The 25,185-nt window shown below is 40.8% G+C and overlaps 1 protein-coding gene across 2 annotated transcripts; it reads left to right on the top strand.

The window, feature by feature from the left end:
- Window positions 1-1,155: 1,155 nt before the first annotated feature.
- Window positions 1,156-23,435, top strand: SLC35D2 (solute carrier family 35 member D2). Of its 2 annotated transcripts, XM_070742792.1 has the most exons (12): window positions 1,156-2,145; window positions 3,701-3,734; window positions 6,155-6,241; window positions 13,134-13,201; window positions 14,814-14,885; window positions 15,795-15,863; window positions 17,194-17,296; window positions 17,990-18,082; window positions 19,256-19,323; window positions 19,944-20,022; window positions 21,446-21,528; window positions 21,613-23,435. In XM_070742792.1, the coding sequence occupies exons 1-12, from the start codon at window positions 1,997-1,999 to the stop codon at window positions 21,716-21,718; spliced, it is 1,011 nt and encodes a 336-aa protein (XP_070598893.1). In that variant the 5' UTR covers window positions 1,156-1,996; the 3' UTR covers window positions 21,719-23,435. The 2 variants fall into 2 exon arrangements, with proteins under 2 accessions (XP_070598893.1, XP_070598894.1); XM_070742793.1 differs by lacking the exon at window positions 21,446-21,528 and having other exon boundaries at window positions 21,613-21,767.
- Window positions 23,436-25,185: the final 1,750 nt, after the last annotated feature.

Below are 25,185 nucleotides of genomic sequence, written 5' to 3'. Positions count from 1 at the left end.
CAAATTACTTATAGCCATCTATTTACATAAAACCCTAAACTACCTTAGCATACAGGTCTCTATCATAGGAGCTATATTTATTCATACTTTATCACAAAACAGTGTTTACAACATTTATAATTCTGTGAATCATGATTATGCAAAGTAAAACTATGCATTATCAGATTTAACCAATAACTGCCATATCCCATAGCATCTGTGAAGGAATGTACAGCCATATTTGGTAAGGCTATATTTTGAGAAATCCATTAAAGGGAGAAGAAAAGTGTGAAAATGGGAGACTTGGAGAAGACCAAAATAGAAGTATAAGAAATAAACTGCCTTTATTTTGTTTGATATGAGATAGGTTAGAGAAAAACCTGGCCAAGCCTTTAAAAACTCTTAATACAGCCTAAAGAATGATGAATAATGAGGTAGCATTCCTGGAATCTCAATGGCATCTGCTTTTTGGCTTGGCCTTCCTTAAAGGGTTGACAACCTTTCAGAGGAAAATAATTATTGTGGCAGTGATTCAGCTGAAGTGATGAAGGAGCAACAAATTTGAACTGGAACCAATGGAGGTATCTAATGTGAAAAACACATTCTGACATTTCTAACATGCTGAAATGATGGAGGTGCAGTTGTGACATTTCCCAACAGCAATTGCTGGTAATAAGATGACCTTCCTTGTTTTGTTCTAATTTCATATTGTGGGGGGAAACCTCTTTGCTTTATATATTAAAAGATAGGATATGAATATTTTTTTTAAAAAACTTTCTGGATAGCTGCATTTTCAATCACCTAACTAATATCTAATAAGGAAATTGCTCTGGCAAAAACACTTCTATTTGCCTTTTTTCAAACAATGAATTTACTGGAAAGTGATGGAAACATACTAGAAATAGGTTTGGTTTTTCCATAAGAGATGACCAACTTAGTAATTTGCTTCCCCCCAAGTTGGTCCAGATCCAGGATCTCCAACTTTGGCAACATTAAGACTCATGGACTCCAACTCCCAGAATTCCCCAGCCAGCTGGTTTAGGAATTCTGGGAGTTAGAGTCCATGGTTTTTTTTAAAAAAAAATAGAATTTATTAATTTTCCATTTAAAAAAGTAATCCAATAAGTACAATGAGTAGTTCTGCGTTGTTACATTGTTGCATATTTATCCTTTCATCACATTTATAAACATGTACACTTAATCACATTATACTTAATCTTATCCTTGTTACAGTAACTAAAATAATAATGCATTTCTATTTACATATTTATACTATATCGTACTTCTATTTTAGTCCATGAGTTTTAATATTCCCAAGGTTGGAGACTCCTGTTTTAGATCAGGCTCTCCAAACCTGGCAACTTTAAGACTTGTGGACAGGAGTTGGAAGTCCACAAGCCTTAAATGTTGTGAACTCACCAGCACACTTTAACAATAGAAGAATGACCCGAACTTTCCTCAGTCTTTTTAGGGTGGCACACAAGCTAGAATGCTTCCAAATAACAAGTGTCTGTGACAGAACGGAGAGAGAAACGCTGCTTCTGAAGTAAATGTCCCGATTTTGGCTAGCTCAACTTTTCCCAACTTTTTTGGTCTTCCACATTGGAAGAGACCACAACTTCCAACAACTGCAGCAGCATAGCTGGAGGACAACCGGGCTGGAAAAGGCTGTGGGCAGGCTGTGTATTATGACGCCAAGGCTCCCTCTTGTCCTCCATGCTCAAAGGCGGCAGCGAAACCCGGAGGGGCGCAAAAGCGCACGCCGATCCTCAAGTCGTTCCAGGGCGCGGCCGAATTGCGCACGCGGCCGCCCGACTCCCAGCGTTTTCAAGGAAGAAAGGTGGTGTCCCCAAGCCTCGTGGGTGGAGACAGGCAAGCAGGGCACACGAACCTCTTCCTGTTCTGCCTCGTTTCCTTGAGCGAGGAAAGGGCTAAAGTCGCCCTTTCGCCTGGCCGGCGGGGATGTCCTTTCGTGTGACCGGCAGATGGAGGATACCTATTGCACAGGTGCCCAACGATGAAAGACGCCAAGAAGCCAGAGCTGGAGCCGGTGGTTGCATCTCTTCCTGCCCCGTCCTCGCTGCCCAAGCTACTCTCCGCCCTTTTCTATGGCACCTGCTCTTTCTTGATCGTTCTGGTAAACAAGACGGTGCTGACGGTGTACAGGTGAGATCAGAGGAGGAAAAGTGCTGTCTCGAACCTGCCGGAGAGCCGGGCCGGTCGGGCTTCAAATCAGCCCATGACATCAGCTTAACTTTCCCGGCGTGGGAAAAGCCCCTTCTGTCTCGGCGGAGGGGGCTTTGCCCACGCTGGGACCTCTAGCAGTCCGGATTAGAATGGTGGGTTGTCTTCTTTTCCTGCTTTCAGACAGGTTTCCTTCCTTCTTTCTTTCTTTCTTTCTTTCTTTCTTTCTTTCTTTCTTTCTTTCTTTCTGAAGCCTCTTGGACAGCTTCCTCCTTTTCTGGAGGATTTATGTGCCCATCTTCAAAGAGAGAAATAACTTCGTTAGGATTGAATTCAATACTTCTTCCCAAATTCCCAAAGTGCACTTTTGAAAAAAGATGGTTTTGATTTGGTGGCATGAGAAACTCGAGCTGCAGTCACACAGGGTCTGGTTCCGAAGGCCTGAGTCTAAAGTTCTTGCTTAATTTACCCCTTATGCACAAGCTGTGTTTTTAGAACTGTGCATGCGTGCCCATGCGGTGCATCAGGAAACGAACCAACAGCAAGGTAAGTCAGACCCACTCCTGCCCCCAGCCAATCAATTTATGATCTACATTGAGAGTTTAAACCCTGCACCAGCAGCAAGGATTCAATGAAAAACTGATAATAACTAGCTCAGACAAATAAGAACTTCTATAGTCAAAGACTAAGTCCCTTACAAGACAGGCCATATTTCCAGATAAGTCATGATCCTATGCAAGATTATACAGTACAGTACAGTATACAGTATTGTGCTTTTGGGGGGGGAGGGGCTCTGAGGCCAATACAGTTGGGTAAGAAATGTGATACTGTATTAACTCTGGCCCCAGCAGATGGAGCCTGGAGGCCTTTAATGAAATAGATTGGCATAAGGAAACAAGTCTATTGAATGGTCCATGCATAGAACAGAGAAGAGTAGCTTCTCTGCAGGACAGACTCCTGGAATTAATTAGTAGCGAATATTCAGGTTATTGGATATCTATCTTGGTTGTTAGATAACATTTGCATCTTCATAGTCTGACACTTTACTGGCAGGTTTCCTATTCTTGGCATTTTCCCGGCTGATTTTATTGTATGGTCTTTTATAGCCTTGATATCCACAGCATTTTTAAATACATGCTCTTTATTATTTTGTTTCTCTGTAACAGGGGTGTTGAATCCTGGCAACCTGTGGACTTTCAAGTCTCAAAATTCCCCAGTCCATGAATCTTAACGTTGCCAAGGTTGGATACCCTTGCTCTATTATTTTGTGTAAATAGAAATATCGGCTTGATTTCCTTCCAAAGTGTATATGTGGATTGCATTTCATGCAAGTAATTCATATGTAACCGTTGCATCGGATAACCATTTATTTTGTTTAAACAAGTTGCAGAGATTTAACAATTTAAATTTTGACAGCTTCTGATACATGCATGTTTGCATATATGTGTCCCTTCTTTCTAAACTGAAATATACCATAAAATCACACATGCACACAATTACATGCATGCATAAACAAATGTCACTATTTTCTTTCTAGATTCCCATCTCCAATGTTTCTAGGAGTAGGACAGGTATGTTCATAGATACGTGATTAAATGGTAAATATTTTAATTTATAAATATAGGTTTTCCAGTGGTTGAAAGATGAAAGTGCTTCCTTTGATGATTTGCTCCCTTTTGGGAGCATTTTCTTAGCTTACACTCCTCTCAAGAGTTTCTTAAAAGTAGAATTGTAACAGGGATGGGTTATATTCTGGTGACTGAAACTATGTTAGCATTTTGAAACTCAGAGAAAAGTAGGCAACATGATACAAAATGAGCAGGGTCAAGATTTTCTTTGAGAGAGGGGATTTTTTATTTATTTTTCTAAACAATGCTACTTTAAGATTAACGTTTTAAGCATGCTGTATTTTTTTTTGGGACATCTTCACAATTGAAAGAGAGCACAAAAATGTATGAGAACTCCAGGGGTGGTTCCCCTTCACTTCCCTACCAGTCCGCATCACGACGGAAGTACGTGTTTTGTGTGCACTCAGTTTGTTCTCACGCACCCTCCATCACATCGTGCAAATGACCGTCCATGCATGCCAGCTGTGGTAACTGGAGAACCAGTTCGGGGACATTGGATAGATGGCTATTGCTGCCAGTTTGGTGAGCGGGTGGAAATTTTTGCCACCGATACATAAGAACCGGACCAAACTGGCAGCAATCTACCACTGGAGAACTCCCATGGAAGTCAAACTGGGGTTCTGTATCCCAGAATCCCAGAACCATTGGCGTGGTTTGCAAACTGAATGGTGTGTGGAGTTATGACAATTCCATCTGTCCATCCATTACTCTGGGGGGGGGAATTATTGACCCCCTCAGAGAGGGTTCACAACTTGGGCGTCCTCCTCGATCCACAGCTAACATTGGAACACCATCTTTCGGCTGTGGCGAGGAGGGCATTTGCCCAGGTTCGCCTGGTGTACCAGTTGCGGCCCTACCTGGACAGGGAGTCATTGCTCACAGTCGTTCATGCCCTTATCACCTCGAGGTTAGACTACTGCAACACTCTCTACATGGGGCTACCTTTGAAAAGTGTTCGGAAACTTCAGATCGTGCAGAATGCGGCCCCAAGAGCTATCGTGGGGCTTCCCCGATTCGCCCACATTTCTACAACACTCCATGGCCTGCACTGGCTGCTGATCAGTTTCCGGTCACAATTCAAAGTGTTGGTAATGACCTTTAAAGCCGTACATGGCATTAGACCAGAATACCTCTGGAACCGCTTTCTACCGCATGAATCCCAGCGGCCGATAAGGTCCCACAGAGTTGGCCTTCTCCGGGTCCCGTTGACCAAACAGTGTCGCTTGGCGGGCCCCAGGGGAAGAGCCTTCTCTGTGGTGGCCCCGGCCCTCTGGAATCAACTCCCCCCAGAGATTAAAACGGCCCCCACTTTCCTAGTCTTTGGCAAATTACTCAAGACCCACCTTTATCACCAGGCATGGGGGAACTAAGACATCTCCCCCAAGCTGTTATATTTTATGTTTGGTATGTATGTGCTGTATGGTTTTTTAATTGTTTGGGTTTTATATATCTTTTTATTATTAGATTTGTTCTGTTCTGTCTGGGTTCCCCCAGACGTCAACACCAACTAAAAAGAGTAGTCAGACACGCTGGTAAAAAGCAAAGTCATTTTATATCTTTGAAAACAAACACAGATAACAAAAACTGTTCTTACAAACTGGAATACTATGAAGCTTCACAGAAGAGTCACGACGGCCAGACAATACAACAGGCTTCTTGCTGGCACACACACCACTGTAGATAATAAAACCCACGCCTCCCCCAAGTTTTCAGCCTTCGAGGCCACAAGCCAGAATCAGAGACGCCAAGGATCGAAGCAAGGTCACAGGACTCCCAAAAGATAACTCTCCACAATACAGGAAGGGCGGGCCCGCCTTTTCAACCTTTCTGAGGAGAACCACACCCAAACCCAGCTGTTGCCTATTAGGGATGGAAATACCTGGCTAATTGTCCCCTTCTTTGTACTGCCCTTCTCTGCCTCATATCTATGATGGCTTGTGCGTTCTCATCTAATGACTCCAGGCTACTCGCTGGGGAGAGCTCCCCCCCGGGGGTCTTAGGCTGTTCTCCCTCCTCCTCGTCCTGACATTCCTCTTCCCCGTCTGCCTGGTCCTCCTCCTGTTCCTCGTCCTCCCCCTCTGAGCATGGAGCCGGCAGAGTTCCAGCCGTTCCCTGAGTAGCCTCAGACTGAATCACAACATGTTCTATGATTCTGTTGCCTTTTTATTACTGCTGTGAGCCACCCCGAGTCTTTGGAGAGGGGCGGCATACAAATCTAATAAATTATTAGTATTATTAGTATTATTAGTATTATGACAAACAAAGCAAACAGGTCTTCATAACCAGTACAGTATCTATAACTCATCCCAGCTGCATTTGGAAATATTTTATTGCTGTGTGTGATTGTTTTCTTTCCCTTTTAGATGGTAACCACTATTCTCATCTTATATGTGTCAAAATTAAATAAGATCATTCATTTTCCTGATCTTGACAAAAGCATCCCTAAAAAGGTAAGAATGATTAACTCCTTGCATGGGTTTGAATATTGCCAAGTGGAAAGAAAATGTTCCTAAATTTTATTGGAGCATGCACGTGATCCAGTTCTGTACTTATATAATCAAAGTATTAGGGTGTAAATTCTCTAAGGTTAATTGGTACCTATAAGGAGAACTGTACTGAATTTTGTCCAATTTTATTTACTTTGTTAGAAAGAATTCAGTTAAATTAAGTCCGCAGCAGTTGGTCATCAGCATTTCCCTTATAATATTTATAGAAATATGCTAAGTAATTAAGTATATTGATTTTTCCTCTTGTTATGTTGAATTCCAACCATTCCATTTTCTTTAGTGTTCAGTCACCAAATTAGAGCTCAATTAAACATGAAATAGTTGTTAATTTCTGCTCTAAAAGCATGGTTTGGGATCTATGGTAATACAGTAGTCCCTTGCTATACCGCGCTTCACCTACTGCGGCTTCACTTCATCGCGGGTTTTCAAGAAATATTAATGAGAAAAATCATTTGCTGATCTTCGCTGGTTTGCGGGTTTCTGAGAAAGTCGATCGCCCGATTTAAACAGCCCGCCGAACTCAATCGGCAGGTTTTTCAAAAAAAATATATCTAAAATTGTAAATACTGTATTTAAATACTGTATCTAAAATAAATACTGTGTGGGAAGGGTTTATAAACACTTAAAACAATGAAAACTTACCAAACAATTACAATATAAATACTTAAATAAGTACTATCAGTCGATAAATTCCACATTGCGGATTTCACCTATCGCGGCCGGGTCTGGAACGTAACACCAGCGATAGGTGAGGGACTACTGTAGTGCTGAAAAGTCATCCTCACCTCTGCCAATGATTAAACACATTTAAAAAAAAAACCCAATTGAAATCACATTATATCTTACTGTTTGCAATTGAGGGTCATTCAACAAAGAGGTCATTTTGAACAACCTGTCTCATGCCTGGGATTTTATTTTACCTTGTGGCGATGTCATGGGCCATAAGGCTCATGACTGGGTAAGTCACAATGTCATTGAGGTGAGCGAGCTGGAGTTTCCATACCTGTGTATGGAGGTTTAAGCAACAAAATTAGAGAAGCTTGTGTCACCATTTCTGCAGAATAGAATGAGATGGGATGGGATGGGATGAGATGGAACAGAATGGAACGGAACAGAATAGAATAGAATAGAATTCTTTATTGGCCAAGTGTGATTGGATACACAAGGAATTTGTTTTTGATGCATATGCTCTCAGTGTACGTAAAATAAAAGATACATTTGTCAAGAATCATAAGGTACAAGACTTAATGATTGTCATGTACAAATAAGCCATCAGGAAATAATATTAATATAAATCATAAGGATACAAGCAACAAGTTACAGTCGTGCAGTCATAAGTGGGAGGAGATGGGTGATAGCAACGATGAGAAGACTAATAGTAACAGTAAAGCAGCCTCAGTGAATAGTTTGACACTGTTGTGGGAATTATTTGTTTAGCAGAGTGATGGCATTCAGGAAAAAACTGTTCTTTTGCCTAGTTGTTCTGGTGTGCAGTGCTATATAGCAGTGTTTCCCAACCTTTTTTGAGCCGCGGCACATTATTCATATTTTCAAAATCCCGGGGAACACTGAAAGGGGGGGGCGGGGCGGGGGGGAGGGCTAAAGAAAAGTTTGGACAAAAAAACCCTCTCTCTTCCTCCCTTTCGCTCTATTTCTCCCTCTTTCTCTTTTCCTTCCTTCCCTTCTTTCTCTCTCTCCATCCCTCTTTCTTTCTTCCTCTCTTTTTTGCTCTCTTTCTCTCTCCCTCCTTCCCTTCCTCTATGTCTTTCTCTCTCCTTTGCTCTCTCTCTCTGTCTCTCTTGCTATCTCTTTCTTGCTTTTCTCTCTCTCTTGCTCTCTCTCTCTCTTTCACTGTCTTGCTATATGTCTCTTTCTTTCTCTTTGCCTCTCTTGCTATCTCTCTTTCTTTCTCTTTCTCTCTTTCTCTCTCTCTGTCTCTCTTGCTATGTCTCTCTTTCTTTCTCTTTCTCTCTCTCTCTGTGCCTCTCTTGCTAAGTCTCTCTTTTTCTCTTGCTATGTCTCTCTTTCTTTTTCTCTCTCTCTGCCTCTCTTGCTATGTCTCTCTTTCTCTGCCTCTCTTTCTTGCTCTGTCTCTCTCTCTGCCTCTCTTGCTATGTCTCTCTTTCTCTCTCTCTTTCTCTGCCTCTCTTTCTTGCTCTGTCTCTTTCTCTGCCTCTCTTGCTATGTCTCTCTTTCTCTCTCTCTCTGCCTCTCTTATATGTCTCTCTTTCCTTCTCTCTCTCTCTCTCAGCTGACTGCAAGCGGGAGCCCTGACGGCGGCAGCTGGACGTGCTGCTGGACACCGTATATGCCAGGCCCGCAGCGCCAGCATGTACGACGTCTAGCAGCACGTCCAACCGCCACCGTCAGGGCTCCCGCTTGCAGTCAGCTGAGAGAGAGAGAGAGAGCGCTCCCTCTCGCCGCCGCCATCTCCCCACGACTGCCTGCGGCCACTGCGGCCGCCCCCGCCCCCCGCTCCCATCGCCAGTGCCCTCCTGCCGGGCCACAAAGGAAACTTGCCGTCGACGCAGGAGAAGCTCCAGCTGGGCAGGGCGCTGCCGGTACTTCCGTCTTGGGGCTCCCGCTCGCAGCTGTCAACCGGCTCCTGCTCGATGCCGCGGTTTTCGGCGCTCTCCTGCTGGGTCCCAAAGAAGGAAGGCGGGGAAAAGGCGCGAAGAATAGAGCTCTCCTTCTTCCTGCCTTCCTTCTTTGGCGCCCAGCAGGAGAGCGCCGAAAACCGCGGCATCGAGCAGGAGGCGGGGGACAGCTGCGAGCGGGAGCCCCAGGACGGAAGTACCGGCAGCGCCCCGCCCAGCTGCAGCTTGGCGGCACACCTGGCCATGTCTCGCGGCACACCAGTGTGCCACGGCACACCGGTTGGGAAACGCTGCTCTATAGTGTCATTTGAGGGAAGGAGTTGAAACAATTTATGTCCTGGATGCAAGGGGTCAGTAAATATTATCACATCCCTCTTTTTGATTTGTGCAGTATATTATTATTATTATTATTATTATTATTATTATTATTATTATTAATTAGATTTGTATGCCGCCCCTTTCCGTAGACTCGGGGCGGTTCACAACACAATAAAAACAGTTTATAACAAATCTAATAATTTACAATTTAAAATATTAAAACCCTCCATTATTAAACAGACATACACACAAGCATACCATACATAAATTGTATAGGCCCGAGGGAGATATCTCAGTTCCCCCATGCCTGACGACAAATGTGGGTTTTAAGGAGTTTGCGAAAGGCGAGGAGGGTAGGGGCAGTTCTAATCTTTGGTGGGAGCTGGTTCCAGAGAGTCGGGGCCGCCACAGAGAAGGCTCTTCCCCTGGGGCCCGCCAACCCACATTGTTTAGTTGACGGGACCCGGAGAAGGCCCACTCTGTGGGACCTGATCGGTCCCTGGGATTCGTGCAGCAGAAGGCGGTCCCGGAGATAATATGCCATATTTTTCGATGTATGCGACGCACCTTTTTACTTCAAAAAAAGTGCCTCAAAAACTGGGTGCGTCTTATACATCAAACGTTACATGGGATGGGAGTTGGGCGGTGGTCAGCAGCGGCGGCAGCCATCCCATGCTTTGGCGGCAGCTATCCCCAGGCCGCCCGGCAACCCTTGGCTGCTTCCCTCCCCACGGGAGACTGGCGGGTGTTCACCGAGGAGCCCTCCTGGCAGGCCGAAAAATGGCTTGAGTGAGCAGCTCTGGTAGGGGCCGGGCAGGGGCCGCCTCTCCCCGGCTGAGGCAGCTTCATTTGGAGCACCCTTTGCCAACTGCCACTGTCATCTGAGGCCATCCTGCCGCTGCTCGCACATACCAGCCCCGGGTGCAAGGGGGGTGGCAGAACTCCCTCCGTCCTTTGCTTAAAAGCCACTCGGCATCAGGGAGAATGAAGCCACAAGCGCTACCTTCAAGCTCCACAGAGGGCGGCCACAGGCGCCTCTGGCATTCTTGGCCCAGGCAAAACCTGAGGAGGAGAAGTCTGCCGCCAAGACCGCCAACGCCGCTACCTCCTCTCCCTGACTAGAGTTGCCTTTTTTGCCTCCACCGCTTGTTAAGTCTGAGACGGAGGAGCTGCTTAGGTTTAGAACAGGCTGAATAGGCATGGGGATGGGAGTTGAAACTTGCCAGGTTTGAAGACACCTGGGTTAGAAGTTAGGAGTGCAAGGGTCTTCAAACGTGCCAAGTTTAAGGCTTGTGGGCTTCTTCCATTCCTAAGGTAGCATGACTAATGAAGGAATTCTGGGAATTGAAGTCCACAAGTCTTAAAGTTGTCAAGTTTGACATTTGTAAAAAGTATACATGGTTTTAAAAAGTTTACACGGCAGGGTCTTCAAACCTGCCAAGCTTAAGGTTTGTGGACTTCAACTCCCATTCCTAAGGTAGCATGACTAGTGGAGGAATTCTGGGAGTTGAAGTCCACAAGTCTTAAAGTTGTCAAGTTTGACGTTTGTAAAAAGTGTACATGGTTTTAAAAAGTATACATGGTTGTAAAAAAGTATCCTGGTACACTGGTATTTTATTAAACAATATAACACTACACCATTTGGTTCAGAATACTTTTTCCCTTGTTTTCCTCCTCTAAAATCAGGATGCGTCTTATATAACGAAAAATACAGTAAATATTTTGTATAAATACAGTATAAAAATAATGCTCCCAACTTGGGCTTAAAGCCCCACTCTATAAAACAGGCGTCCTAAACACTGCACAGGTAAAAAAAGAAGTGAGCTCATTTTATGGTGAAGGGAAAACGCTTAGTATGTTTGGAAGTAACCCTCCTCGCCAAGGACTAAGTATTTGCAGGCAGAGTGTAAAAGTTTAAAGTCTGAGACTGGGATGGGGGCCCCTTTTGCAGCGAGAGGAAAAGGAAGATGGAGAGATGAACACAAGCCGAGGCAAAACAAAGGGTGGAAGAAACAGCTGTGGGCCTTCTTTGTTCATGCCTGCCAGACTCCCCTGACCCTTCAAAGAGGCCTGGCCTTGAAACAGCTCCCTTCCTTGGCTCAGAACAAGGCTCTTCCCTACAAAGGGAATGCCAGCTGGACAGCAAGGAAGCCAGTTCTTGCCAAGGAAAAGCATTGCCCACAGTTTCTCAGCATAGGCTGCAGTCCCAGACTTGCCTGTCAGGGTGGGAGAGGCCACAGGACAGCAATTCCTATTGAAAGATACTTATCCATTTGTTAAAAGTTCATGTAATTATTTGACGGACTGAAGCTTCAAAGGAGACAGCCTTTTGTTGTAAAGCTTCGTCCTTGAATGCTTAAAAGGGCAAGTGTGAATCTCTCCATCTTCCTTCTCCTGGGCGGATCCAATATTTGCTTTCAGACTCTTTTGCACATTCTCTACGTTAAGGAGTCACTGCCGCTCGTTGTACCCCTACAGGGAATTTGCATGGCTGAATTGCTAGATTCTTTCCAGGCATAATTATTATTGTTTTCCATCATGTTCTTTTAAAAATAAACCCAGCAACATACAAGTCAATTGATATAGTGTATGCATACACAGTGATACCTCGTCTTACAAACGCCTCGTCATACAAACTTTTCGAGATACAAACCTGGGGTTTAAGATTTTTTTGCCTCTTCTTACAGACTATTTTCACCTTACAAACCCACCGTTGCCGCTGGGATGCCCTGCATCTGGACTTCAGCGAAGCGCCCGTTTTTGCACTGCTGGGATTCCCCTTAGGCTCCCCTCCATGGGAAACCCCACCTCCAGACTTCCGTTGCCAGCGAAGCACCCGTTTTTGCGATGCTGGGATTCCCGTGCTGGGATTCCCCTGCAGCATCGCAAAAACACAGATGTCCAGAAGTGTGGTTTCCCATGGAGGGGAGCCTCAGGAAAATCCCAGCAGCGCAAAAATGGGTGGTTTGACTGGCAAAAGGGGTGAATTTTGGGCTTGCACGCATTAATCACTTTTCCATTGATTCCTATGGGAAACATTGTTTTGTCTTACAAACTTTTCACCTTAAGAACCCTGTCCCGGAACCAATTAAGTTTGTAAGACAAGGTATCACTGTATTTGAATTCACATGAATTGTTTCTAAATAAAGATCAAACCCACAAAATATTGCAGATTCTGGGGTTTGGGATAAAGTGGGGTCTCCAGATATATTGGTTGGGGGGCAGAACACTTCTGCTAATTATCCTATTCAGGCTCTTGTGGTTTTGGTTCTAGATGAGTTCTACACAACCAAGGTGTTTGTGACTATGTAATTGTTAGAAAGCTCAATTGTTCTCAGTAGGTGGCAGCACTTACCTAAACTTGGTTTATCTCATAAAATAATAATACCAGACCTGTTAGCGCTGAGATGAAGAATCACCAGGAGATCACCAGGCTATTGACAAGGCTGGGAATTGGGAAAAATAATCTGGATGAAGGAAGTAGAAAACTATTTCTCTACCGTTGCTAAGTAAACATCATGGATATAGCCATAGTCACCATGAATCTGAACAGGTTTTATATTTATTAATTTCAAGTGAATGTAAATAGATGCATTTCTAAAAGATAATCTTCATGTGCACACATGGTAGCAAATGCCTAGAGAAAAACATGTACATTCATTTATTGTGATCATGATGGGTCTAATATTTTTATTTGTTAGGTTAAATATAATTCTATTGATATAAACAGGAACAAGGTCATGCAAAGAATCAAATACTAACAGGTGATTAGTTAGAAAGAAAGTTAGATTAGAAAGCCTGCTAATTTGTCTGTTTCTATAGGTGTTAAACAGACTATGGTTTATGAATTAATTTGAACAGATTTCTTCCAAAGTGGAGTGAAATTGCATAATCTGAATGATGTATTTATTTTATTACAGTTGTTTCCACTTCCTCTGATTTACATTGGAAATCATATAAGTGGATTATCAAGCATAGGCAAACTAAGGTATAGTAAAGTCCAGGTAGTAAACCTAAACCAATAGATTATTTTTATTTAACCCTTTGTAAATTTCAATTTTCTTTTTTCCAAGACTGTTAAAAATAGGCTATATTTTGCACAAAAGCATCCTCATCTCGCGAAAGCATTGCTTTGGACATTCCAGTGTATAAAATCAGTTTATAAAGTAAGTGTTGAGTTTAGGAACTAATACCTGTAAAGAGACTTGACAACCAGCTATTCTTGTGTTTTGACATTTTCTTCCTCTCTTTTTGGTGATGATGTGTTCTTCATCTTTGATTGATGAGATTGGACATTGAAAATGGACGTGGATTAGACCAGTGTTTCCCAACCTTGACAGCTTGAAGATATCTGGACTTCAACTCCCAGAATTCCCCAGCCAGCATTCGCTCGCTGGGGAATTCTGGGAGTTGAAGTCCATATATCTTCAAGTTGTCAAGGTTGGGAAACACAGGATTAGACAATGAGACATTCATCAAGTGAAAAATTGAATGGGATAGTTAGAATATATTACATGGGGCGTCTGCTGCCTGAATAGAAAATTGCATGTCAAGTTTTATTTGAGTCCCATCTCATCTAATGGCTTAACAGATTTGTAGGTGGAATCACAATGTACAGGTTTGTGTATCTACATCAGTACATCAAGGAAGCATACCCAAAGTTCTTGAGTGTAGCTCAGTAACAGGGTATTTAGGAATCTAATGCATGCACTATCTTCATAGTTGCTGGTCTCACAAACCTTTGTCAGTTATTTGTTTGATGTCTGCACCATTGTATGCAGCTGTGTGGCAATATCGGGAAAGGTTGTTAGCTTTTCTCTTGTGTATGCACTGGTCATTTCCCATTCTGCTGAAAGAAGCACACTAGTGTACTTATAAGTATCCATGATTATTTTGGGTTTTTCATAACTAGGAATAAGTATTTAGAATTTGATTTGACTTAGATACCCTGTTATCTGTTAATCTAATTACAGTAATATTGGGACATTCTTCTATATTAACATGGAAAGGGTTAGTTAGGCAGGTCCACCATAGTGATCATGTAGGATTGGGTTCTCCAACCTTGGCAACTTTAAGACTTGTGGATTTCAACTTTGTGAGTTGAAGTCCACAAGTTTTAAAGTTGCCAAGGTTGGAGACCCCTGATGTAGTCGTCTCTCCCAGCACGGGAACTTTCAAACCAGGTTAAAGAAGACTGTTTATTAGTTTCTGGCTTACCAAAATCTTTTCCATAGTTGCCTTGATTCTCAGCATTTTCCATTCATGGAAAATATCATATCATTGACTACATTTAGTAGTAGTAGTAGAGAACAAATTTTAACTCAGTAAAAAGGAAATTACTGGAAACAAATTGCAGGACACTGAGGCCAAGCTTTGTTTTTTTTTAAAAATTCTTACTTCCAACTATTCTACTGTCTAAACTTTCCTTGGTGTCAGACTGACATTTGGCTCTGCAACTGAGCATTTATTTTGATTCATACTTAATGTCAGATAAAGTTGAGGATGAAAGGAGTAAAGATAGATAATTAGTCATGAAGGAGTTTGCTACTGACACGAACTGGTCATACTCACACACACACTCTTTCTCACTTTAAATACAGTTTGCCAATGTTTACAGTCCTGAGGAAGTTTACCATTCCGCTTACATTACTGCTGGAAATTATTATTCTTGGGTGAGTATTTGCCTCTCATTTCTGAAATACCACAATGGTTTATCGAGTCACATAATGATCCAATGCATTTTCTTCACTAATAAGAATTTGAGGAGACATTTTGAACTGCGCTGCTTAAAATTATTAGGGCAAATAATTTCCAGTCTATGAGTAACAGAAATCTGGAGCCAAAGATTTGAGTTGTAGCTTCAGTTCAAGGCAGCTCTTCTCCTTCCTGCCTTTTTTTCCACTGTAGTGTGATATTTTGGTCAAGGCCAAATCTTTTTTTTTTTTTTGGCTCTTCATTTTGCCTTTTCTTCTAAGCCACCATTTTCCTGATTTCTGTCTGGCTACCTTCTTTCTTTCCTTCTCTTTAGCTATCTTGTCTCTTTCCTATGGTCATTCTACCAGTTTTGATTTGCCAAATTTCAGATGACCTCTAGAGGGCAGCAAAGAGATTTCTGTTATGTTTTCTGTTATACCCTATTTCTGAATTGAATATCTATCTATATAGCTGTGTTAGCGGAATCGGAGGGCACACGAGACATTGCCCTATGTCAGCTTCAGTATGCATGCACGTACTGGCGAGCTAATTTTTGGCCTTGGTAAAGGCCATTTCGCCCTCCAAAGCTTCCCTGAAGCCCCAGAGTGCAAAAAAACCACCCAACGGACAAACCAGAAGTTCAGAAAATGCACTCCCATTTTGCCATTGCGCTGTTTTTTGCCATGTGGAGAGTTCAGGGAAGCTTCCTGAAGCCCCAGAGTGCAAAAAACAGCACGATGGAAAGTACATTTCCCAAATTTTGTTCTTTTTTTATGTGATTTTGTTCTCCTATAGATCAAGCAAAACAAAGATCTCTCATTCCTTCTGGAATCTCAGTGTCTTAATTCCTGAATATGCATTTAGAGAGATATCATTTATTTTTACAGGAAACGCTTTCCCTTGGGCATTATAATCAGCGTGTGCGCAATCATTTTGGGGGCCTTAATAGCAGCAGGGTAAGATTTTAAAGTTTCCTTTAGAACACCATACTTGTTTCTTAACATCTGTGAAAAATAATATTCTTTTGCAGGTCATTGTTTGGAAGAATGAGTAGATACTATAAAATAGTCATACACTGCAGTTTTCTGTAGCAGCCTTCCCCAACCTAGTGTCCTAAAAATAGCTGGTGTTTCAACTCCGAGAATTTCCGAATAGCTTGGCCAATCGCTTGGGAGTTCCAGGAGATGTAATCATAGCACTTTCAGAGAACCATGAAATGGGTAAAAGTTCTAGATCATCAATGACAGTAATCTGGAAATCATTTAAAGATGATCTTGATTGTTCTGCAAAACACAAGAACTAACACACCATTGACTTTTCTTAAACAAAGATGATCCAAAATTAATTGATGTGACCTTTACAGAGGAGTTCAGAATTTGGAAGTCAACTGGGGAAATTATAAACTAATTGTTAGAATCACAATGGCCCAAGTCCATAGTTAATTATACTGAAGATCTCCCAATAAAGCATGCTTTATACTGCACGATAAAGGTATCCTGGTAGATTACAGAGTACTAATAACAGAGGCCTGGGAGAACTGCAGTTCATAGTAATTTCCTTCCAAAACAAACAAATATATTTTCAAAGCAATTGAATATGAAACATAGCCCAGTGGCACAGTGGGTATTGCAGGCAAACTTCCCACAGCCTGGAGTTCGATTTCAAGGTTGATTCAGCCTTCAAGGTTGATAAAATGAGAATCTAGATTGTTGAGATCAATATGCAAATAATGCTTATATTATAAACCATCCAGAGAATGTTATAAAGGACTGTGGGATGATATATAAGCCTAAATGCTATTTCTGTTGTTATATATTATAAAGGCTATAGTATTATTATTTCTTGATGTTCATGTGTGTGGTTTGGGTTCATATAGTAAGATATAGTAAGATTCTATGGAAATTCCTTTTCTATTAGGTCTATCCAAGGTCTTATCCCACTGTAATTTCAACATCCCAACAAATATTTTACTGTTGGTGTAATTGTTGTCTGCTTAAATTCTCAGTTTAAATTTACTTTAAATAGCAAACCAGCTTGTACATAATATAATTTATAAAATGGCCAAGTGGCATTTATCTAAGCTTTAAATTTTCTCAATTGGTTTACTTTATTAAACAAACAAGACTAGACTGATTTTTTCCCCAGAGTTCTTACTATACAAGTTATCTCTTGTTTACAATATGGATACACTTTGACAGAGCAGACAGAATACATCACTGCAAATGAAACTGTTATTAAAATTTATGTTGTTTAAGTAAATCTATATTTCTATATTTTATTTTCCAGATCAGATTTAGCTTTCAGCATGGGAGGCTATGTTTCTGTTTTGCTAAATGATGTTTTCACAGCAGCAAATGGTGTTTATACCAAACAAAAAATTGATCCTCAGGTAATTGGGCAGAGATTTTAGGTGTTCTTTGCATTTTTAAAACCTGGGCTTTATAATGTTATCTATAGTTTTCATAAAGAGCCTCTATTAAGTCAACATAAAGTTTAGATATTGTATAGTTTTCTTAATACTCACAAAAAGTTGTATTGGAATATCTTTTTTAATATTTGTAGACCACTTTTTATAATTGCCTTTTCACAAAGTTATAAATATTTTACTGCAATGCCTTTGTGAAGGTTTCATTCACTTTTATATCTTAAATACTTCTGTTTTGTCAACTATTATGTATTAAGTAATGTAGCTAAATGCTGTGTTTAAGCAAGGAATACATAGGCAATGATCTCAGGGCTTTAAAAAGTTGACAAATTGACATTTTAAATGGGAAAAATAGTAAATACACTCAGGTATTTGATTCTTGAAATTATATTTAATGAATGTAATTTCCACTGAATTTGAATGCAAATTTAACTATGTTTTTTCCTGCCTGAGCCAACATTTTTCAACATAGAATTATTTGATAAACAGTTTATATTATCCAAGCTTACATGCCTTTCAAACAGAATCTTCATTTAATTCATTGGCTTTTACAGATGCCACCATAAATATCTCAGTATTGAATCCTTCAGGAACACTTAATTAATCGTCTATCAGATTTTTAAATATATATATATGTGTCTGTATTTGTTTATACAGGAACTGGGAAGATATGGAGTAATTTTTTATAATGCCTGTTTTATGGTAATTCCTACAGTTCTTATCAGCGTTTTCACTGGAGATTTCCAACAGGTAAGTAGAGCTTTCGGAACCAATCAGGTACAATATTGCTTTAATTGTCTTGGATCCTAAATGCATATTTTTGGAATGATCATTAGGATCCTTTTGCTTATGAAATAAAATGTAGGATTTTGTCCTCTGTGAGATTATTGATTTTATAACATTAAAAGTAATAGTTTAGTATGTAAGAAATGAAACCTCATTTTGGCAAGTTAGGAACAGAACAGGAGATTAGCAGTAGCACTTATCACTTAGAAACTGCTTCAGAGTCCTCTTTAAAGCAGTTTACAGAATCGGTATTTTTCCTTCTAAACTGGGTACTCATTTTACCGAACTCAGAAGGATGGAAGGCTGAGTCAGCCTTGAGCCGGTGAGATTTGAACTGCCAAATTGCAGGCAGCAGAAGTAGCCTGCAATACTGCATTTTAACCACTGCACCACCGTGGATCTCTTTTTAAGATTAAGGGGCAATATTAGTCTCCCATAAACTTTACTCATCCTTTCAAGTTATCTTGGCTGTTTGGTATTGACTGAGAAGAACTATTTTTTTTCTCAGAGCCTTCCTTCAAATGTGTTTTTTCTTCTGTTCATTTGTATCTGATTACCTGGACAAATTATCCCTGTAACGTCCTTGGTAAGGTTTTTCAGATGTGATATGCTATTGCTCCTTTCGAAGGCTGATAGAAAGTAGTTGGTCCAAGGAGGAACTAGAAAGTAGTTGGTCCAAGGAGGAACTAGAAAGTAGTTGGTCCAAGGAGGAACTAGAACTCACAATCTCCTGGTTTCCAACCTAATACCTTCACATTACACCAAATTGTATGGCTACCATTAAATGGCTACCAACTATTTGGGAGTTGATGACTGGAGCTGCATGAAGATGCTATGTGCCCTTAATAGCTACTTGTGAAGTCTTTGGGAATCTGCATACAAGCATCTTGGAGAGAGAGGCAAAACCCCTCAAAATCAATAAATAGTGATTTACAAACAAAAGGAAATCTGCAATGTGAAGCAGAGCCATCCTGTTGGAAGCCAGCAGAACAATACTTGGTGTAGTTTCTAAGATCAAGCAGATTTCCCCCTACTCCCTTAAATTCAATTATTTTTATGAATTGGATTTTTCAGTAATAATTGGTAAATTTTCTTTTTCTAACTATATCTAAAATCTTATCTTTTTCATTTGTACAGGTCACGAATTTCCAGCAGTGGACAAATGTTTTATTTATCTTTCAGTTTCTTCTTTCTTGTGTGTTGGGGTAAGGGATCTTGGGCAAATCAAGTGATGATTGGCATGAATTTGCATCTTGGCAATTCTTCTGCATAATTAGCAAAGTAAGATAAGCTAAGAGAGAGAGAGAGAGAGAGAGAGAGAGAGAGAGAGAGAGAGAGAGAGAGATATATCCAATTGATTCCTGCAGTATTCTCATAGTATAGCTTTTGTATCATATTGCATAACATTTTAAGAATTATCTCTTTTATTAAAGAGCAAAAATAATTTTCACATATTCTCTAATTATATTTCAGTAAAGCTTGCTTTGGGACATTTTCATTGGCCACATCAATGAAATTAGAGCGGGAATCCCTTGATAATATTGCACATTTTAAATCCTGCAAAGCAGGTGATAAAGTTTCCAGAGAATACTTGGGGCTGTATAAAAATGATGGAGTCAGTAGAAGTTCAGTTTTAGTTTGTCTAATATAAATTAACTCTTCAAATAAAGCAGGTTTTAGATTATGCTTAGGCTATTGTAAATACTGAAACTCAACATAAAATAGGGTAGCGAGTGTCAAGGCAGGATTATGGCATATACCTTTTGTTTATTTGACAAAAAGCAAGAAACCAAGTTATGCAGCCCTTTTTTGCTTTTAACACCAGGTTTCTTCTGATGTATTCTACAGTTCTTTGCAGCCATTATAATTCTGCTCTAACAACTGCAGTAGTTGGTGCTATAAAAGTAAGTAACCAAAAGGAGTCGATATTAGATAACAGTAGTTGAATGCACTACGTTACACTACACTGTCAATCTGGATTGTTTGTTTTGGCTTTAGCATAATGTATGAATCCAGTTATTATGGGTTGTATAGCATAGTCTATAATTTGGGCTAGCTCTGAACTAGGTTGCTAAGAGTGTTAACCTGATAACTATAAACTAAGTACAAACTATAATTAAGTACATGTGTATTATGTGAACCCAGCTACCACCAAAACTACCTGCAAAAGATAGTCCTGTGTCTTGACTACAGTTTTGACCTATGATTATGTGTATGAATATCTTGGTGACATTTTTTGTAGAATTTTACCTAACACAAGTATTGGGGACATATAAAAATGTGATGATCCATAGATTTCTAAAAAGGCCAGGACTAATTTATCCAATTATTGAGTCCTTTGGGATTGGGCGGCAGAGAAGTCGAAGAGATAGATAGATAGATAGATAGATAGATAGATAGATAGATAGATAGATAGATAGATAAATAGATAAATAAAATTCAGCTCAAAGTTACTTACAGAGTCATTTTTATCAAGTGGAGGTCAGGCCCTACTACAAGACATAAGGATTTTTAACTAGTTAGAGTAGTGTTTCCCAACCTTGGCAACTTGAAGATATTTGGACTTCAACTCCCAGAATTCCCCAGCCAGCATTCGCTGGCTGGGGAATTCTGGGGGTTGAAGTCCAAATATCTTCAAGTTGCCAAGGTTGGGAAACACTGAGTTAGAGAACACTATGGATACAGCAGCAGATCAAAGAATGAGATATATTTGCATTCAAATAAATATGAACCTCTTGGCTTAATACCCAGAGGTTAGTTTGCCTGCCTGGTCCTGTCCTTGACCTAGTTTCTTATTTACTTTCAAGTTCTCAGATATTCAGATAACTGACTGAAGAGGGCTCAGGACAGAACAGTATAGTAGATTTTCCATCTTCCGCTACCCTTGATCACAATTATTTTTTCATACTGCTTACCTTATACTTTGTCTAAAGGCATTAGAATACTGAAATAAGATTTGCATGAAATGATATGTCTTGGTTGGTAGCAAAGTTTTCTACTGCCCCTTTCTCTACCAATTTATCTACTGTGTCTGTTGCTTATTTACAAGTGTGTTACTCAGATGCGGGATTGTCTGCTTTAACCTAATATAGCAAAGCATTGAAAGATGGTATAAACAAGCCACAGCTCTGTTTTTTGCTTTAAAGTGGATGGAAGTAGCAAATATTCTAGATTGAGACATGAACAATAAAGAAATGAAGAATTGTTATTAAGTAGTTAAGCCCTTCAAAAAAAAAGAGGAGTCAATGGGTGTATTCATGCTAACCATGCTTTATAACTTATCATAGTGGGTTTTTGTAGCAATTACACACTGCTTTTTCTTTATAGAATGTGTCTATTGCTTATATTGGCATGCTGTTTGGTGGAGATTACATGTTTAATATGTTGAATTTCATTGGACTCAATATCAGGTAAGGCAGTTTTGAAAGCATCTCATAGTCTCAAGGAAGTTTATAGTTTTATTATTGTATCTATTTTTTTCTTTCCTCCTTTAGCATGGCAGGAGGGCTAAGATATTCATTCTTGACTATACGGGGACAGGACAATCCTGATTGTCCTTCCATAGATGAAGAAAAGGCAACTCCGAGTTCCAAGAGATAACTGAAACAGACAACATGAAAAACTCTAAAGATGCCAACTTAGGCAAAGATATTTTCTTGGACAGAAGTTGATAATTGAAACATATAAAAATGCACCTGAAAATTCCTTTGCTATATTAATACGATCTTCAACGTACACAAAATATTTTGCAAGCTTTTGGGTTTCCAAGAATCATTCATGATTAAAAATCCAAAAAGGAACATTAAGAGGTATATAAAATGTGACCTTTGTTTAGGCTTTGTTTGCACCAGACTTCAAATGATTGTGTGGGGAAAAAAACGTGTAGATATTCAAAAGCATTCTGTCTGGTACAAAAGTAGCATTAATTAACTTGCACCAAAAATTTGCTAAGGAAGTAGAAAAGAACAAATATTTGTTGGTCTCCTTTTTTGAAATATAGTAGAACAGATAGCATCTAAAGTCAAAAATAGAAACATAAGACTGCTGATGTATTTTGTAATTTGAACTGTAGCAAGTTTTGTAATAAATGGCAGGGGTCAAGGGATCATCACTGAAAATCTATAGGATTGGACAATTTAAAGGAGCCTTCTGGAATCCAGTCGTCTGTTGATACCCTAGATGTTGATATAAATATAGCATAGTCTGCCTTGCCTGAATTTATGGATTCCAGCCATTCTCTTTATTTTGACTAGCTTTGGCTTGTAGGCTGCAAAATATTGGTGACTCACTAATTTTTTGAATGTGCCTCTGATTCTTAAAAAGATTTGTACTTTTCATGGCCAGCCTGAATTATGAGGCTTGTACATCTCTCAAAGCTAGCTATTGTATGATATGTCCTTCCAGTTCCACCAAGCTTGATAATCTAGAGGAAATATAAGCATGTGTCATTTGGAGAGGCGGGAATAGTCTTCCTGAATCAAGTGAGACTTGCCAGAAAACTACCCATTCTATTTAAAAGCCAACTATGACCTCATAAAACATTCACACCAGTTTGTCAGTGTGTAGACTACGTGTGGCAACTACAGACCTCTGATGCATTGTCATAGGTTAATTTAGAGATTGAATGTACATAATCTGTACCTAAAGTAGCAACTACAAGCTCCCATTTTGTGCCTAGCTGTTTACTTCCATGAATATCATTGTGAAATCAAAAGCTGCTTCTGTGTATCTTTTGTTTTATTAATCATGGACGGATCTTCCAGATTTCAGCTGTTGAGTTAAGTGCAAAAAGCCATGAATGACCAATACAATAGAGAAAAGTCACTTGTGTTCATCTGTAATAGGGGCGTCAAACTCGATTTCATTGAGGGCTGCATCAGGGTTGTGTTTGACCTCAGAGGGTTGCATCAGGATTGTGTTTGACTTCTCTGCCATGTAAGTCAGCCAGTTCTGGAGCTCTTTGAAAATTAAGTAAAACCATGGTAAATGGTGTGGGAAGGAGTAAGTGGAATCCGGGATGCTAGCAAAGCAGGCGCAGTCTGTGGAGAGGCCTGGATGGCACCTCGGAAGGCTGAATCTGGACCACGAAGCCTCCATTTCAACCAACAATGGGCCGAGGGAGGCTTCTCTCTCTCTCTCTTTTTTTTTTTTTTGCAAAAATTGGGGTGTTTTTGGTTCTAATTACCCCAACTGTGGAGGAGGAATTCTGGGAGTGGAAAGTCCACAAGTCTTAAAACTGTCAAGTTTGAAGTAAAGTGTACATGGTTGTAAAAAGTATTCTGATACACAGGTATTTTATTAAATAATATATTACTACACCATTCGGTTCAGAATACTTTTTCCTTTGTTTTCCTCCTCTAAAATCTAGATGTGTCTTATACTCTGGTGCATCTTATATTCCCAAAAATACAGTAACTACATATACAGTGATACCTTGTCTTACAAACTTAATTGGTTCCGGGACGAGGTTCTTAAGATGAAAAGTTTGTAAGATGAAACAATGATTCCCATAGGAATCAATGGAAAAGCGATTAATGTGTGCAAGCCCAAAATTCACCCCTTTTGCCAACCGAAGTGCCTGTTTTTGCGCTGCTAGGATTTCCCTGAGGCTCCCCTCCATGGGAAACCCCACCTCCAGACTTCCGTGTTTTTGTGATGCTGCAGGGGAATCCCAGAGTCTTCGGAGAGGGGCGGCATACAAATCCAAATAATAAATAAATAAATAAATAAAAACGAGCGCTTTGCTGGCAACGGAAGTCCGGAGGTGGGGTTTCCCAGTGAAGGGAGCATCAGTGAAATCGCAGCATCGCAAAAACACCGAAGTCCTCGAAACCCCACCTCTGACTTCTGTGTTTTTGTGATGCTTGATTTCACTGAGGCTCCCCTCGCTGGGAAACCCCACCTCCGGACTTCCGTTGCCAGCAAAGTGCCCGTTTTTGCGCTGCTGGGATTCCCCTGCTGGGATTCTCTTGCAGCATCACAAAAACACGGAAGTCTGGAGGTGGGATTTCCCATGGAGGGGAGCCTCAGGGGAATCCCAGCAGCGCAAAAACGGGTGCCTCACTGGCAACAGAAATCTGGAGGCGGGGCATCCCAACGGCAGCGTTGGGTTTGTAAGGTGAAAATAGTTTGTAAGATGAGGCAAAAAATAATGACTATTTATATAGTGACAAAAGCTTCATATAACCCTTATCTGGAAAAGCAAAGGCGAAAAATATAGTCCCACTCCTTTTTTAACATATTTAGAAACAGACAATCCATGTGCAAAGGATTGCTTAATAATACGATGTTGGGCTATTTTCAATCACTAACAGTGGTGGGCAGCAGGCAGGATGGGGTGGAACGTAGTTCCACCGGCGGAAATGAAGATGCGTGTGCAGCTCCAGCTGATCAGCGGCTGTCACTTCCTGGATTACTGGATTACTGGACTCGGCCTTTTTTTCCCTGAGTCTGCTGCATCTGCACTCCTTGCTTTTTTCCTCTTTAATCCTTCCTGGCCTTGGACGAGCTTCCCTCTCTCCTGCCCAGCTCCCCTCCAGCCTCATGTGGCCACCTCCCACGTGAGGTGCAAGCAGAAGGCACGGGTGGAAGTGGCGCTGGCAGCATTTATACTTCTGGCAGAACACATTCGCCTAGCTATCCAGACTGAGGTGGGGGGGCAACCCAGGAAGGAGAGCGTGTGAAAGCGAAGCAAATTGTCACCGTCGCGAGCGACACTGGTAAGGTTGTAAATCAAGGACTTAACAATTTACTTGAACGATGATGATCAAGCCACTCCCACCTGGTCACATGGCTGGCAAGCCACGCCTTCCCAGTCACATGACCATTAAGCCACTCCCACAAAATAAACCACACCCACAGTGAAGACTTCCGGTTTGGGAAGACTAGCATAAATTAAACTACTCATAAGAATCCTTGACTAAAGTATAGCTCTAACCCTTGCTTTGACCAAGAGTGTGCGGTTAATAAAATATGGAATATTCTTTTTCAATTTCCTCTAGCAAAATCAGTCCTGTCTCTTCCAAAATAAAGATCACATCATCAGCAAAGGCTTATGTTTTATACTC

This window comes from Erythrolamprus reginae, chromosome 2 (assembly GCF_031021105.1).
Source record: "Erythrolamprus reginae isolate rEryReg1 chromosome 2, rEryReg1.hap1, whole genome shotgun sequence".
Taxonomy (NCBI): Eukaryota; Metazoa; Chordata; class Lepidosauria; order Squamata; family Dipsadidae; genus Erythrolamprus; species Erythrolamprus reginae.
Note: the sequence above shows the minus strand (reverse complement) of the source record. Positions and strands in the feature narration are given on the sequence as shown.

Coding starts and splice junctions, on each gene's coding strand:
- SLC35D2 (XM_070742792.1), top strand. CDS start 1,997: ATGAAAGACGCCAAGAAGCCAGAGCTGGAGCCGGTGGTTGCATCTCTT. Junction 3,735..6,154: donor TGTTTCTAGGAGTAGGACAG/GTATGTTCATAG, acceptor TTTCCCTTTTAG/ATGGTAACCACTATTCTCAT. Junction 20,023..21,445: donor CAGTAGTTGGTGCTATAAAA/GTAAGTAACCAA, acceptor TTTTCTTTATAG/AATGTGTCTATTGCTTATAT.